Below are 17,612 nucleotides of genomic sequence, written 5' to 3' on the forward strand. Positions count from 1 at the left end.
CACCTTCAGTTTAAAACCGGCTGTGTAGCTCATGTACTGGCCCATCGTACGCCGCACACCAGGAGCACAAAAAAAGGTTGGAACACAGCTGAACAAAACCATGGAGCGTAATGGCGAAGTTCCGGAACAGTGCAGAGCAGGGAAGGAGTGTGGAGTATGTTTCGTGCTTTGTTCGCACGCCGCAGTGCTTTCATGGCGCTATACACAAGAAGGTTTGTTTCCTGTTTAGCAGGTGGCACTCCACAAGCTTTTAATTTTTAAATTGTGGGCCACAGCATTCGGGCTCACCGAGTCTCTGGCTACTGTTGAGATTTCTTTTTGTTAGAATGCGCTTTTTAACGTTTGTGTGCGTACTGTAGCGTGATACCAAGTTACTGAGATCGTCTAAGGCATCAGCGACACATGCCGAGATAAAAACATATTCCCACTGCATTTTTTATGCAAGGTGACAAGAAAGTAAATTCGCAAATAAAGTTGGGGCGGGGGGTCGATAAAAACTATTCTGGGGGGAGAGAAGGAGGAATCATTTGGTAAGCTTGTAAGTAGCACGCATAAACTAGTAGTTACTAAGGGTGTGCGAATACTCGAATATTCGAATACGAATTCAATAGTACCTCCGCGAATAATTCGATTCACGAACTGAATATGTATTATTCGGTTTTTCGAATAGTTGAGTGGATTTTCCGTATGTGCCCGGCTCTGCGAAAGCGAGATCGGCGCGCACGCTAACGCACTGCTGCTACACCATCTGCTCGGCAAGTTTCATCCTAATCGCGCCTTTGACGAGTGCGCCTTGCATAGGCCATAAACTTTATCTCGCTGCACGGATCAATTTGAGATTGCGTCAACAAAATCTTTTCTTTGTGCTGTCGCCCCTGTTGCCGTCGACTCTGGCCGCCATTTTGAATTCTGTGACCGGATATTTACATGTTAGGGCAGTTTCCGGTAAAGCAATCGCCACTGTTTTTGTTGTTTTGACAGCACCTCCATTAATTTAATATGAATGGTGGGTCTGGCTGTTCTTAATGCAGTTGGTGTATGTTTGTATGTTTACTGCATGTTTTTTTGTTTTTTAGACCACAGTGAGTAGTGCAGGCTCGTGTACTGCGACTGTTGTGCGACCTTTCCTTCCATAACGTACCGTTCGCGCTTCACGCTCCCAATGTGATTCCAAAAAAGTGCGTCATCGTTGGGCGTGATTGTGGTTATGCCGTGTTTTCGCGTCATATTGCTCATGCCTGCAAGGTGCCCACTTCGGAGTTACGAGGCACTGTCTAGCTGTTGCCTATGATTGCAGTACAGAAACTCCAGTGCAAGTCTTTTCTTTTCTTTCTTTCTTTTTTTTTTTTTTTTTTTCAAATGAGTTTCGCGCTCGTTTCATATTCTTTAAGTACCGCCTCAGTGGTTCGGCGACTGGACTGCTGGGAATGAGAGTTGAAAAGTGCGTTCTTTATGTTGAAAAAAAAAATTGTCATAAAACTTCCGAACATACAAAGTAGTCTCCGTTTTTGCACAAAAACCTATAAAAAATTGAGGCCTGTAAAAAAAAAAATGATATTCGATATTCGACACAAAAGTTACTATTTGGTATTCGCACGCCCCTAGTAGTTACAATTAACTGCTATGTGTGAGGTAAGTGTTAAATGGGCTGGCTATAAAGCAGCAGAGTTGGGTATTTCACGTATCTGCTTTTAAGGATGAACTACAGGTTCATTGAGAAAATGTTAATGAGGTTTCACTTTACTGCTAGTGGACTGCAACAGTATCAGCAAAAGCTGTGTTGTGAGAGCAGGGGATCTAAACTGACAGAGAAAGCACAGTGTGCACATCTTTCTGCTGTATGGAGAAAATACAAAACGGCCAACATGGGAGTCGAATGGAAAAAGCAGATCACTTATGATGCCAAGTGCCTGTTTCACTCACCCGCTCTTGAATCTGTCCTTTCCACCAGCCCTTCTCTTGGCCAGCCTTGCTCAGCACTGTGACCACGTCCCCCTTGACCAGACCAAGCATGCTTTCGGTTGTTGGCAGAAAGTTGTGCAGCGCCACTGCTTGCCCCAGGTGTTCCACTGCCAAGTAAAAGAAACACACAAGGGTAAGTACGTCTACACTAAGCAAAAGCGATTTGAACGTTTGTTCGCAGGAGGGAGTGGCAATGCAAAACAGGGTGGTTATGCAACGCTTGTGAGGCTGGGGAAAGGGGCAAAGAAACCCATGCTCACTGTGCTCGCAAGCAGATGCCACCCAACAGAAAAAATAAAGAAAGCAGCAGATACAATGGTATCCATAGGGACCCCATTTTCTAGCTAGCTACCTTGTTTGCAACTGTGAACCATACTTTAAACTTCTTTTCAGCTCATAAATTTTGCACACATAGCGTTTCACTTCCGATAGCTCTGAGCAAAGCTTAGGCATGGTAGGCTTTTCTTTTTGCACAACTTCGGCATTGTGCAAAAAAGCCAATCCATGGGGGCAAGCCATGCCATAAATCTTGAAATTTTTCATGTAATGCAGCAGGACCAACTTCTACTACTCTGTTATTCATAAATTTCTGAATATTTGAATACCTTGAATATTTCGAAATCAAATAAAATAGGATTAACATTATTCGCAAAGAATAACAAGTTTTGAATATTCCCATTCCTCTAAGAAGAACTGATCAACAAACCAGATGAGCACAATTTCTGCTGATGTGCAAATAATGTCGTCACGTTAAATTTAGTTATTCCATTGTGTTGTTTTTCCAGATAGGGTCAGAGTCTGCTTCTTTACAGTGTCAAAACCGAGAGTTACATCCTGTACAGTCAAGTCCGCTTATAACGACACCGTTTATAACAATATACCGGACATAAAGATAAACAACTGCGGCAACGTCCACTTTTGTATGCGTTTCGTAGTGAAATAAACCACTTATTACAATGCTCCAGCACCGCGATATCGGATATAACGATTGTATATAGTTCCAGTGTACGCCGAAAATGCGAGCTCCCACCGGCGGCATGGACTGCGAGCTGCGATGTGCCTCGCATCCCTTCCTACCCTCAAAAAACGAGTCGACTGCACCGCTTACGAGGAAGCGCAGGGAGGAGGGGAGAAGTTTTCCTGCCGAACCCCCCTCCCGGCACCACCGCTTTGGCATCATTTGCTTGTTGTGTCACGTGTGCACTGCTGTGAATTTGACTGCCTCTTCCATGACCGGCTATATTTTGGCCTCTTCAACTGCTTCCATTTTTCCGTGGAAGGGACATCCAGGCCAATGTTTTGGAAACATCACTGAAGAGGCGATCGTTGCGTGGATGCATCCTGCGGACAGCGGTGACAATGACAACTCTAACAACATGGTTGCGCAGCTTACTTAGGTAGTGACTTCGCGGGAGGCCCAATGCATGTTACAGTTTCTAGGGGACTTTGTTGTTCTGCCAAGGGCATTTACCTCAGCTAGGTGAAGCACCTATAGATGCCCTTGAAAAAGATGCGCACTGACTTCGCGTGCGGCAAACAAAGCTGACCGACCATGGCATCTTTTCCGCAAATAAGTAGTAGTACGACCTTGCTTGCGAGCGAATAAAATGTTTTGAGCTCTGTTTCATTTTTTTTTCGCAATCCGCTTATGACAATCATCAGTTTTAACAACGGAATTTCCTTGGCACTTGGATGTTGTTATAAGTGGACTAGAGTAATACGAGTGCCGAAGCAAATAATATGATATTTATTTCAGGATCAAATGAAACGGCACTGTTAGAAAACTTCAAATACGTTTGGAAGTATTTTGAAGTTTGAAAAATTCACTAGCTTCTTTCAGTAGACAGGGTACCAGCAATGCACCAGTTGCATGTGGCAGGGGGGCAAGAGGAAGTGTCATTAACATGCACAGTTTTTTTCACCGTGTGCTTATTCTCCATGTGCTCTTATCTCCTTGGCGTTGAGCCAACTTGACCGTCCTGCTTCTCTTTTCGCATCCTGATAACGTGATCCTGCTCTCCCACTCAAGCAACTCTGGTCAACACCCTCTAGATAAGCAAGCCTCGCTGCACACTGCTATAGCCTCCAGTTAGCTGATCAACTGATGCGCAACATTTGAGCTGTTTTTAAAAACGGGATGTTGCGTTTTACATACGGTATATAGGACAACAGGAAGAATGATAAACTTGCCTAGCTCCTCACTTTGACACCCAAATGAATCTTTCTTGGCACGGAAGCACTGGAGAAGCTAGCTCACAGACCTGCTAATTTTGTTGTCACGCACTTGCGCCTGTTGTGGTCTCAGCGCTTCTTGCATCATTGTATGAGGCACGAAATGTCCTTAGTGTAACCCATATCCACGCATTCTGTCTCATTCCAGCGAATCCATATCCAGTGTACGCACTTGGCAATCCAAGATTGCTCAGTGTGTACAATAATTTGCTGCGCACGTGCTAAAATTTTCATGCATTGTCATTGTTAGTGCTGAGACATGAACCCACAAGCAGTGAGTGTGCAAAATGGGGCGATACATGAGGGCATGCCTGCGAGATTTTATAAATTAGGCAAATTTTTCATGCCTTGCATTGCCCCACATGCAGAGCTGCCTCACAAGAACTTACATGAGCATCCATGGAACTTAATTTTTTTCCCCCTTAAAGGAGTACTGAACGAAATTTTGGTGTTACGTTTTCTTCACTGCTATGCGTTTTTTTCACCAGCCCACTATTCATAGAATGACATATTAGACAGTCCAGCGCAGCGTAAACATTCACCTATGGCGTCGTTTATTTGTGTCAGTTTCAGTTTCGAGAACGCCGAGCGGTCGCCATGACAGGAGGTATCACGTGACGTCACCATTCTTGCCGTATCGCTGCCACTTTGGAAGCGCGCGCGAGCGAGCGCACGCACGCGCCCAGACCGGCCGAGGTCTTCACCGTCCCCACAGGCCCGGGCAGCATGACGTCAGTCCCAAAACCATGACGTGATACATACGCCGGAGCAGCGCGCGCCAACCACAGCCAGCGCGTCGGCTTCGTCACGGGAGCCCCGACGTCGGCAGTTTGGGGCAAGTAGCAGATGATGTCATGTCGTCCGCTCTGGGCTTTCTCGTGCGGGCGAAGATTAAAATGGATTTTAAATATGTTTCGCTGAACGGTTGCTGTTGAAACTTGCTGGGAGATATCTCCTGATAAAAAGGAAGCGTCCTACATAGTTACCTCAGCTTTGAAATTTCGTGTCAGTACTGCTTTAAGGAATTCGCATAGCTTGTCAGAATATACAGCTACATGCCCCAATTATGCTAATGCTGAAACGTGTCATTGAGATGGTCAAACGACATAACAGTAGCCTTCACATAAAATATGATGTCTTCAATGAGGCTAAAAGCAGCCGGATGGCTTCATTGTGTCTGTTTTATGTTGCAGAAAAACTTTGCAAAGGTTTCTCAAAAAGCCTTTTCATTACCTGCAAACCAGCAACTCAAACCATAATTTCAGTTATCGTTTGGCAATTGCGAACAATTCACTTTGATTCGAAACTATTTTAATAAAATCATTATTCACATCAGCCTAGTATAAACTGCTCGGCCATCAAGCATGGGACGGGGATTTTGAAATTCCGCTATGTACACAAAATCACTATTCACATCAGCCTAGTATAAACTGCTCGGCCATCAAGCACGCGACGGAGATTTTGAAATTCCGCTATGTACGCGTACGGAGGTGACATCATCTTGTGTAATGTCACGGACGTCACAGTGTTTTCGGTAGCAATGCTGCTGTGGCAAATGTAGCTGGAAAGTCCAGAATCCCTGTTAACACCCGTAAGATTCCTGGGAGTGTGTATCAAGTAAACTAGCGAGAGCTTACGCAGAATAAAAGCAAAATGTTTGCTGCATAGTTTAAGGGCTTGAAGCTTGGGCTTGGACAGCTTGAAGTGTGGGCTTGAAAGGCAAAACCAGTTTTTCTGTTTCTCACCTTTCAAGCCCAAACTTCAAACTGTCGCGACTTCTGCTACAGACGAAATAGAACAATATTTTTAGTCTTATTGCACTCCTCGATTTTGGGCATAGTTTACTGGTACCTTGTTTAGCTGCATCACTCCAGCTGTTTTTCTGCAAAAGCTTCCAAAAAATCAAACATAAAAATCCAAATAAATTTGAATGTACAGTCTACGCTCGTTAGAGCGGATCCGGCAACAACGGACTTTCGGTTACAACGACTATTTCTGTTGGTTTGTCTGGTCCCCATGTATTTTAAATGGAGTCCACTCCGCTCATAACGGACCCGGCTAGAGCAGACTATCGGCTACAACAGACTAAATTTTGGCCGAAAATTGTTTCGACTGAATGTTAATAGCGGACTTCCGCGGGGCCGGCACCCGATATGCTTCTTTGTTTAGTTTGGCAAGAAAACTGTTGGCAACATCGATGTTGGCAACATCGCTGGCAGCCGGGTCATTGGCGCAGCCAAGCCAAGCCAGTGCCAGTGGCTTTTTTTTTGTGCGACCAGCGGCATGAGCAGCAAGGTAGCTGATTTCACTGTCGGATAAATTAGGCGTAATTAACGCTGTCGAACATGGGGAAAAACAGGCCGACATCGCCAGAAGTACAGGCCTGTCTAAGCAGACCGCCAGCTCTACCGTCAAGAACAACGTTGCTGCCGATAAACACGACTCCAGTGAGATTGAAAACAGCGCTATAGAATACGCAAAGTGGTGCATCCGGAGGCGAGTCTGCCCTCGTCAGTTCTTTTTATGTAATAAAAAACTCGGGTTCAGTGGAGTTCGGTCTTTAGTATTCCCACACATGCATCGTTCCCGTTTCATTCGGCGAAAAAGGTAAGAAATGCCTCAAAAGTTGGTTCCCATCCATTATGTGCAATCTTTTCAATGACCAGACTAAAATCGTTCAAAATGTGGAAGCTGCCTTGGGGGAACGTTGGGCAGCAATCCAATTTGTTTGACGAACGGCTTCGGGAAAACCAGCCTCGTCGTGAAGGGATTTAAAAGAGCCTAGCTAATTCTGATGGCCATGACAGATGTTTTATAGCTGGTTAATAATTGCGCCTAGTTATATTCTTGCTTTATTTGTTCAGCCTATCATGCGTCTTTACACGCTTGACCGCATGCGCTAGGCCTTTTCCAAGTGCCGGTGCTAATCTTTGGAAATGGTGTTTACGCGATTATTCGCCCTTGCCGAACACTGTGCAGAGGTGCTGCAGGCGTGTAGAAAGAACAAAGTGTATGTACTATGTATATGCAATATCGGTCAAAGAACCCACTTTAGGGCTCATTTAGATCCTATTCATTTCCTAGATTCTATTAATTTCAACCTATTTAGAAATGACAATGAAAATTGTTTGTACAAAAAGCAAAGTTAGAAGGGAAAAGTTTCACATTAAGCTGGGTGTTAAGATTTAGATTTTTTCTTTAAATACAACAAACCAACAAACTTCATTTGAAATTCAGCAGTTGGCCCCATTTAAAAAGAAAAAAAAATTAATAAACACAGCTGAACAAAGGCTACCTCTTATGCAAAAATCTTACATAGCAATGTGATCTTGGGGGCCGGCAATGGCTTTGAACACCTCAAGTGTTATTATGAACAGCACAACAATTACTGTAGAGAATGGATTACAACAGGAAATTCCCGTTTTAATGATTTCCCAGTGCCCGTCAGTTTAAGCCCTTTCTGCATAAGCTGCCTGAAGATAAGTTACTTTTAAAAAAGCAGGCACCTACGTTCATTGAGCCTCATGTCCACGAGAATGTGCTCAGCTTTTTTTTATCTTGCTTGTGGACACACAAAAAGTGGACACACCCTGTGCACCAACAACTACTAGTTGGATTAATGTGGCTGGTACCTACAATACCCCACACCAGCTAGCTATCTGTGAGACACTGCTAGGTTTGGTAGCACGTCACTGACCTGTCCCATTTGTGACTGAAGCACCGACTGCGTTCTTGAATGGAATGAGAAGTGAAATGTCCAGGCCCTTGAAGCTTTCTGAAAGGCTGTGAGTCTCGTACCAAGAAACCAGCTCCTGCATTGGCGAGAAAGAGGGGGTTTGCACACTGATCTTTGCAATGCACTGGTTCACTACAAAAATCACGTGCCCTGTCACTGGCTCCGTCCTCTAGCATCAAAGGACACTATCTTCAACTTACTGCAAGGAAACTGCACAGCAATGTTTCACGTGTACTGAGATCAGACGCAGGACAGTTGTGCTTTCCTTTCAGCAAGGCTTGCAAGCAGGGCCATACCGAATTTTTCCTTTTTTTTTTTTAAAGGGGGTTGGGGGTGTTATGGGAAGGTAGAAATTCGGCCAAAAGAAGCACTAGCACTCACTTACACATTGCCTAGAGAAAAATTTTGGGGAAAGCAAAAACACCCCCTCCCCCTTCCCTTCCCTCACTTCCCAATCCCGGCTACATCCCCGCTGCAAGCAAAATTAAGTGCCGTTTTTATTTTTCACGTTCTACCACTTCATTTGTCTCCATTTTTTATTTATACATAATACACATGCCAAGCAGGTGCAAAAAATTGTCATCCTATAGCTGACTACCACTGCCATGATTGGTGCTTCCAAACCTCTCATTCTTGCTGAAACTAGTCAAATAGCTCTACAAATCCGAATATCAAAATGGAAACTTGGTTGGGTATGTTGTGGATGCTCTAGTCAGAAGCCAAAGAAACACCCTTAGTTACTTGGGAGACACATGGTTTAAAGTCACCAAAAATAATCCACACAGAAGGAAGATTGAGAGAGCATTTCATGTGCATATAAATTCTTCAAACTTACTTGGAATTAAAGCATTGTTTGCCACATATATTTTGCATAAAACTACGCAAATATGCCATTTATATGATTAATGCACAAAGCAAATTATACCCTTTCATCCCCTTCTGTGGCAAAGAGAGACAGAGAGAGAGAGAGCTATTCGAATACAGTTAAACCTCGATGTAACGAAGTCGGTAAAATTCGTAATTTACTTCGTTACATTGAAATTTCGCTACATTGAAATACGCGGTTATAATGAAGTGTTCATCCCGTGAAGTGTTTCCTGAAAAAGAAAACGTGGCGCGCATACACGGCCGGCGCACTGTTTCTGTTTCTATCGGTGCTTAATCGTCTACGCGGGCATCAGCGTGATCCGCATGGAGCGTTTTCTTCCCGAAAAAACGCGCCCCACAAGCCACAGGCGCGCTGACGCAGCCGCGGAGACCACCCGCGCGATGCGGGTAGCTCCAGCGACCGATTCTAACCGCTCGCTGAAACGCAACTCGAGGGGCAAACGAGAGGGGTATGCGAGAGAAAAAAGCGGATAACGTGGGCGAAATTTTCACTGTAAAACGTCATACGCGCCGCTTACGAGAGCGCCCATCAAATATCCTTCGCGGCGGCCTTATCGTCTAGCCAGCCGGCATCCCCGAGCGCTTCGAAGCTCCCGCCATAGGGTGCGCGCCTCCCCATTGGCGAAACTGGTCAGGCTCCTCCCACTGCTGCGCGCAGCGCGAGTCACTTCCCGCCGCCGGCACGCAATCGCGGACACCGGTGTGAAAAAAAAAAACGCGCGTGCAAGGCTCATAAAGATTCACAAATGCTTGCTGGGACGACGAAACCCAACAAGCATGAGCGAACTCGAACGAAGTGCAAAGCGGCGGCTTGCGGCGGCGGCGGCGGCAACGCCAGTGGCGATTAGGCTTACCACCGCGGAGGATATTTGATGGGCGCTTTCGTAAGCGGCGCGTGTCACGTTTTACTATGAAAATTTCGCCCACGTTATCCGCTTTTTTTCTCGCACGCCCCTCTTATATGCCCCTCGAGTTGCGTTTCAGCGAGAGGTTAGAAGCCGTCGCTGGAGCTACCCGCATCGCGCAGGTGGTCTCCGCGGCTGCGTCAGCGCGCCTGTGGCTTGCGGTGCTTGCGGGGCGCGTTTTGCGTTTTTGCAGGGAGAAAACGCTGCGTGCGGTTCACGCTGATGCCGATTAAGCCGTAGACGATTAAGCTCCGACAGAAACAGTGCGCCAGCCGTGTATGCACGCCACGCAGTTTGTAGGCAAGGGACTTAATCAAAGACTCCATGGCTGGCTGCATCTGCGGCATTGGGCGACCCGTGTCGCCGTTCGCGTTTTATTGGGACCCCATTTCGGCGCTTGCGTCTCCCAAAATCTACTTCTACAACTTCAATATCGTGCCTCGTTCTCCATGAAACTTCGTTACATTGAAATTCCGGCAAACGGGACTTCGTTACACAGAGGGTGAAAATACATGGTGTGCATACACTTGAAGTTACAAAAAATTTCGTGGTTCGTTACATCGAGGGTTTCGTTACATTGAAGTTCGTTACATCGAGGTTTAACTGTATTAAGTTACAAAAGTTACAAAGCTATTCATTAAGTTACAAAAAATATGCGAGCATGAGTATAAATGATTCAGGTTAAATCTTAAAAATCTGTGTTAAAAATATTAAAAGAACGCTCAGCTTAAAGTTTTCTGCACTGAAGCTGCACTTGCGTTAGGGGTCAAAGTTGAATTCAGACCACCTTAGTCCTTATTACATGGGGTAAAACTTCGTGTGCAGGTGTCTCTTTGTTCTCCCTTTGCACCTGAGAGTGAAGAGCCGCTGCAGCAGGATGCTTTTAAAATGGAGATGCAAAACAGGAACACCTGTGTGTAGTTATTTCAGTGCTTGTTAAAGAGCCCTAGGTGGTCTCAACAATAGGTGGTCTCAACAATAGTGAACCTGACGCACATTAGAATTTCCGTTTTCCTTCACAGGGAAAAGGGGGGGGGGGGGGGGAATGTGTGAAAATGAGATTTGTTCTTGTAATAACTGGTGGCTACAGACAACCAAGCTGCACCAGCAATCTGACATTTGAAAATGCACATACCACAATGCTTCGAAATGTTTTCGTCTCGGAAAGGCAAAACTCGTTGCTGTCATAGCAGACTCGCATGTGCTTGACTTGGTTGTCGAAGCTGAAAAAAGAAAGAAAAAAAGAAAAAAAAAAAAGAAAAAAAAAGGGGCAAACGGGACATTATAACACACACACACACACACACAGGCACATGCACACACGTGCACACACACTGTAGTTTATTCTAGGAGACACACATGAAGCTATCCCAATCCAGTTCATGGTGGTTTTGGCATATTTCATGATGCTGCGCGAATGTCTTAAGAATGAGCAGGTTCATTAATATTTGCATTAGAACTGCGACTGACACTTATCTATTACACCGGCCAAGACAAACACCCCACGCTCACGAAGCCACCTGAGAAGTCAAATGCCATATATTTTGCTTCAGGGTAGTTCTGGTAGAAGACAAGTTATACCCATTTTCTAGAGCCATACTCCTCCTGTAAAAGCCCATGCAGACAGAAATTCTGAAACGTTTGCAGTACCGCTGCAAAGTAACTAATCAGAACAAGCAACCAAAACTTAGTGTGACGATAGAGAAGACATCTATATTAGAATGAAAGCCCCAGAGCTTTAGCCAAAGAGTTTGCTTAGCCGCAAAGTGTATCCTATACACATGGATGGATGCGGTCCCGAAAGACCCTGGCCAAAGTGTCACAAACAGCTTCACTGTAAACCCCTGACAACATCCTTCTGAACAATACAGCTACGCAACGGGGAGAAGCGTTACACGAAGTTTCGGCATAGGGAAGGAATGATTTCTTCTGGATTGAAAGGCAGTGGCCTCCCACTGCTCCCTAACATAACGGGTGGCACAAGGAATGGTAAATATTTAAGTCTGCTCTTCCGCAGGTCAATAGCCAAATGAGCAGCAGGAGCCTGCAAAACTCTCGAATAGGGATGGGTGAATATTTGAAAAATTTGAATATTCAATCGAATATTTTATTCGAATTCGCTTAAACTCGAATTCAAGCATTCGAAAATTTCAAATTATTTGACGTCCCCAAGTACGCTAGCAAGGACTTGGAAATGTTGCCATGGATTGCAGGTGATGCAAGCTTAGCGTCACACAGTCAACTGTTCACATGTAGCTGCGGCCAGCGTTATCGCCATCGCTAACATGTTCTTGCTCAAAGGTGGCAGGTAGAAGCCAAGCCAATCCAATTCATTCAACACAACTCTTTCCCCAATGGTGTCAACATCATTTGACGCTTCGGGCATGGCATCAGAGCATGATTTGCGATCGACGTTTGCAAATCCAATATGGAAATACTACTCAAAGCTTCCCGGCAGAGGCACAGCGCGGTGCAAATCGTGCCAGTCCATTTTTAAGACCCCAACTGGAGCGACCGCAACGCTAATGACCCACCTGAAATGACATCCTGGCAAGTGCAAGGCTTACTCGTCCGACCGTCAACAAAAAGTAATGGTGGCCTCAAAGCGGAGCGCCGCAAAGGAAAGCTGGTTGCTGTTTTCGGTTGCATCCATTTTTAGGCTGAAAGGGACCCTGCAGCACTTACTATTGACTACTCGCAATGTATTTTTGGTAAAGTCTATTGTCCCAGCAATCTCCTCCCACAAGAATTATAAAAATGTGTTCACTATTACCGAAACTATGCGCGATGAGAAATAGTGCATAATTGTTCCCTCTCAACTCGACCGCGAACAACACGAAGAAAGCGGCACGCTCTCTACAGCACGCGGCACGCTCTAGGCATTCTCTTTGGCGGCCTTCGGTATATCACAGGCTGGGGAGCTTTCTCCTTTTCCCCTAACGTGGAGGGGGTCTATTTCCGGTATGGTGCAACAAAAAAGCAGGCATGGCTGCCGGCCCGCAAGCGCGCGCTTAACCTGGTAGGGTGTTTTTGAAGCAATAAATATTTGTTGCTGAGTGGTCTGGTTAAAAGGGGAGTATTGAGTTTGTCACTCAAACTACGTGCGCACTCAAAACGAAAGAAATGCCAAAACTGTGCTTACAAGTTTAGACATAGAAGAGGTTGGTACACAGCACCGCCGACAGCGGATTGTCACAGGAAATGCCAGAAGTAAGCCACGAAGTTGACCACCGACAGCCAATACAACAGCCATGGCTGCAATGACGTCATTTGAGCCATGCCAGGGGTGAATGGTATGAGGAAAATTGAGAGTGCAGTTGGTTTTTCCACAGCGATTTGTGCGCTCACCGCTTCATGTGCACGTGTAATATTTGACCCAGGTATTTCTGGCAGTGTAATACAAACGTCGCACAGGTTTACTTGCACTGCTCAAAGAGTGTTGCAGGGTGCCTTGAAGCTCCAGCCGACATCCGCAAGAGCGAAGGAGATGACATGAAAAATCGCCACTTTCATTGCCCATGACCTTCAGCCGTACAGTGTGGCTGAAGGTACTACATGTTTTGTAGATATGATAAACTGTGCAATGCCAGAGTACGTCATCCCTTCTCAAAATATGTTTTCGAGAACGATTATTCCGAACTTACACCCGTCACACGGGCAGTTTCAATCGCGATTAAGTCGATCCAGATCGAGCTCAACCCGGATTAGGCGCTGCTACACGGCAGTTTCAATTGCGATCGAGCTTGATCCCGCTCGAACTCAATCCTGGTTTCTCAAGCGCGATCGAGGCTTCCAAGCACGATCGAACGAAAGCGGCGATACTCTCGTCCCCGCTCAGTAATGGCACAGAATGTGACAACTTCAACTAATGCCACAAATTGTGTCAAATAACTTGACCCAAATAAGCGCGCAGTAACAGTTACATAGTTACGCATGCCTACGACCACGCGAAATTACCAGACGCCGGCCGCAAGTACATTGTTGGCGCCATCTGGCATACACGAGTGCAACCGATGCAACTTCTTGATCGCTACTGAAACGTGCCGTGTAGCAGCGGCAGTGAGTCGAGCGTGCTCGAAAACTCGATCGCGATTCACTTCAATCACGATTGAAAGTGCCCGTGTGACAGGGGTATTATATGCAATAAAGATGAACGAATTAGAAATACTCATGGGGGAAATTTTCACCCTGGGAGTTGACTGCCGCATGCTTACAACAGACACACGGATGTCACGAGCGGGTGACAGCTATGTGAGCGTGGCTGTTCACATGCTGAATTGTAACTTTGTGCAGCATGCATTTGCCTCGACATGCAAAGCAATTTTCTTCAAGTGTTTGCCAAAGAGTGGGACCTGGATGATTGATTGTAGGCTTGTTTCTTGTGGCTTGTAGGCTTGTGTAGGTATTGTTTCGAGCCGGAACTTATTGTTTTGATGATGGTTGCATTTTAATGGCGCAAGGCCAACTGGGGCAAAGAGCGCCAAAAAAAAAGATGGTTAGCTACCACATATTAAAGTCAATACTAGAAGTGAATAGCACCAGAAGTAAAAACAAATAAAGACAATGAGGATGGCTGGTGTAGAGGGCCAGGTTGTGATTATGCATGATACGATATGAGATTCAGAAATTTAACTTCTGACAGATAATTAAAAACCCGTTTGATAGCAAACATTGGTTCATCGCCTAAGAAGTGCGATGGGTGGAGTGGGATTTGTTGTCTGTAGATTTCTGGAAAGTGTTTGCGTCGTGTGGTGTGAAGTGCCCTGCATGTTATTAGTATGTGCACTACGGATAGGGCCTCTCCGCACCTGCCGCACTGGGGTCTAGGAGATCCCGTCAGCAGATACGAGTGAGTTGCATGCGTGTGCCCTATCCGTAGCCTAGCCAAGGCGACTTCTGTGTTTCTGTTGTGTGAGTCAGCTGTGTACCGTCCCAAGTGTGGCTTTATTACATGTAGTTTGTTGTCTGTCTGTTCGTCCCAGTGTGTTTGCCATGTTCTGCGCAGGTGTTGTCTTATGTGTGGCTTGAGGTCTGTATATGGTACGCTTGTTATGTCTACAGTGTTCCTGAGTGCAGCAGCACCGGCCCTCTCGTCTGCCAACTCGTTCCCAGCGATCCCAGCGTGTCCTGGGACCCAGCAGAGGAGCAGCCGATGCTTGTCTGCATACACCGACATGATAGTGTTGAATACAAGATTAACTATGTGGTTTTTGGGGGGTGTATGCGATGACAATGCGCGAACAACACTCAAAGAATCTGTGTAGATGATAGAATTGGGAATTTGATTTTCAAGGATATGTCGTACAATCAGTAAAATTCCGTACGCTTCTGCTGAAAAAATTGTTGTGTGCACGCTCATGGTTCTGGATGCACTGAAATCCGGACCATGAGCAGCGCACGACACTATAGTGGAGGTTTTAGAAGCGTCACTGTAGAATTCAGCACGTGGGTATTTGAACTGCAAAGAAAGAAAGTGCTGAAGTATTGCAGCTCGCGGTACCCGATTTTTGTCAAGTTTCATAAAAGAAAGGTCACAGGACACAGGGCGAACTTGCCAAGGCGGTAAAATGTTTAAAGAGGTTGACCTGTACACGTCTAAAAACGAAGCGCTCAGATCCGAGGCTCGCTCTTTCACTCTAAGTGAAAAGGGCAGAGGAACGGATGGGCCATTTACAAAGAGCAGAGATGTGGATGTATCGTTAAAGACAGGATAAAAAGGATGATTATTCAGCGATGAAATTTTAAAAGCATAAAGTAAGTCCATGTACGTCCGTTGGTTCTCAAGGCTCCACTTATTACACTCGGCATACAGACTCTCAGCAGGGCTAGTGCGGAAAGCACCCGCCGAAAGACGAAGGCCCAAGTGTAGCACTGGGTCAAGAATTCGCAAGGCTGTCTTAGTCGCCGACCCATACACCACACTGCCATAGTCCAAACGAGACCCAACCAAAGCAGTATACAAGCGAAGCAAGAGTTCTTTGTCGGAACCATAGGATTGGTGGGAGAGAACCTTAAGTATATTCATTGTTTTGAGACATTTATTTTTAAGTTCCTTGATGTGGGGAATGAATGTGAGTTTGTGATCAAACACCACACCCAAGAACTTGTGCTCCTTGTTCACAGGAAGCGACACGCCATTAAGAGTAATGTCTGGGTCTGGATGGACCCCACGCTTCCTGGTGAACACAACGCAGGAGCTTTTTGCAGGATTCAATTTAAACCCATTGTTGTCTGCCCAGCTGGCAAGTTTCTTGACACCAAGCTGGACTTGACGTTCGCAGATTGACATATTACATGATTTATAGGATATCTGGACGTCATCTACATACATGGAATAAGAGATTGTGGGTGGCAGTGCCTTACCAAGAGAGTTCATTTTTACTATGAAGAGAGTGCAGCTCAACACGCCACCCTGTGGCACGCCATTTTCTTGCACGTGAACCCTTGAGAGTGCACCACCGACTCTCACTCGAAACGTTCTTTCTGACAGGTAACTGACAAGAGTGTTTAACATGTTACCCGAGACACCGAATGACTTCAGGTCACTGAGGATCCCGTAGCGCCAAGCGGTGTCGTAGGCTTTCTCGAGGTCGAAAAAGACAGTTAAACAGTACTGCTTATGCGCGAAGGCATCCTTGATGTACGAATCAAGAGCCACTAGTTGATCGTTCGTCGATCGCCCCACCCTAAAGCCTGCCTGGCAGCCCTCGAGAAGACCGTTGTACTCGAGGAAGTACACGAGCCTGCGATTTACCATCTTCTCGAAGAGCTTGCACAGGCAGCTCGTCAGGGCTATAGGACGGTAGCTTGAGGGGGACGACGGGTCCTTTCCCTCTTTCAGAAAAGCAACAACTATAGCCTTCTTCCAAGAGTTTGGAATGTGCCCCGAAAGCCACATCTTGTTATATAGATGTAAGAGTGTTAGAAGAGTGTCTGCGTGCAGGTGTTGTATCATGGTGTATGTGATGTTGTCTGGGCCTGGAGCTGAGGGTTTACACGTGCTCAAAGCAGCCCTCAGCTCATGCAGTGAAAACTCTGAGTTATAAGATGATGTTGACCGATTGTTATCTAGTATAGGTTTCTTTTCGGCCGTTTGTTTGTGTTTCATGAAAGTGTTTGTGTAGTGTGCTGAACTGGAAACGTGTTGGAAGTGTTGCGCGAGGGTGTCAGCCTGGTCTTCGAGTGTGTCCCCTGTTGTGCTGACCAGGGGCAGGCTGTGTGTTTGTTGTCCTTTGAGTTTCCGTATTCTTGTCCATACTTTCCGTGTGTCTGTGTAGGAGTTTATTGATGTTATGAAGGAACGCCAACTCTCTCGTTTTGCCTCACGGCGCACACGTTTTCCTAACGCCTTGGCCCGTTTGAACAAAATGAGGTTACCCGACGTGGGGTACCGACGAAGGACACCCCACGCCTTGTTCTGGGCCTCTCGCGCCCGCCTACAGTCCTCATTCCACCACGGCCTCCGCTGGTTGCGCGGGGCACCAGAGGCGTGGGGAATGGACTTTTCGGCGGCGTCGAGGATGTGCGCCGTGAGGAGTTGGGTAGCTTCTTCGACGTGTAGGTGTCCTATGGATGTGTGGTGTAGTTTGGATGTCTCTGTAAATGTATTCCAGTTAGCTCGTGCTTCATTGAACCTATTATGGGAAGATGGACTGCATGGGCCTTTACCTATGTATGTGAGTGAGGTGGGGAAGTGGTCACTACCGTATGGGTCAGTGCCCACACCCCACTCGAGGAGAGGAAAGAGAACTGCTGAGCCAATCGCCAAGTCAAGACATGAGTATGTGTTGTGTCCTATGTTATGGTATGTAGGCTGTTTACTGTTGAAAAGGCATGCTCCAGAAGATGTAAGGAATTTCTCTATCAGGCGACCTCGGGCATCCGTTCTG

The 17,612-nt window shown here is 46.1% G+C and overlaps 1 protein-coding gene across 1 annotated transcript in view; it reads right to left on the reverse strand.

Moving 5' to 3' along the window:
- Positions 1-17,612, reverse strand: part of Vav (Vav guanine nucleotide exchange factor) — a 235,227-nt gene that overhangs the window by 5,791 nt on the left and 211,824 nt on the right. Inside the window, 3 exon segments of the mRNA XM_077691052.1 lie at positions 1,924-2,069; positions 7,892-8,006; positions 10,859-10,946. Coding sequence (XP_077547178.1) covers positions 1,924-2,069; positions 7,892-8,006; positions 10,859-10,946 — 349 coding nt within the window.

The sequence above is a fragment of the Haemaphysalis longicornis genome, unplaced genomic scaffold (assembly GCF_048455015.1).
Source record: "Haemaphysalis longicornis isolate Haplotype H1 unplaced genomic scaffold, Haemaphysalis longicornis Haplotype H1 scaffold_1, whole genome shotgun sequence".
Taxonomy (NCBI): Eukaryota; Metazoa; Arthropoda; class Arachnida; order Ixodida; family Ixodidae; genus Haemaphysalis; species Haemaphysalis longicornis.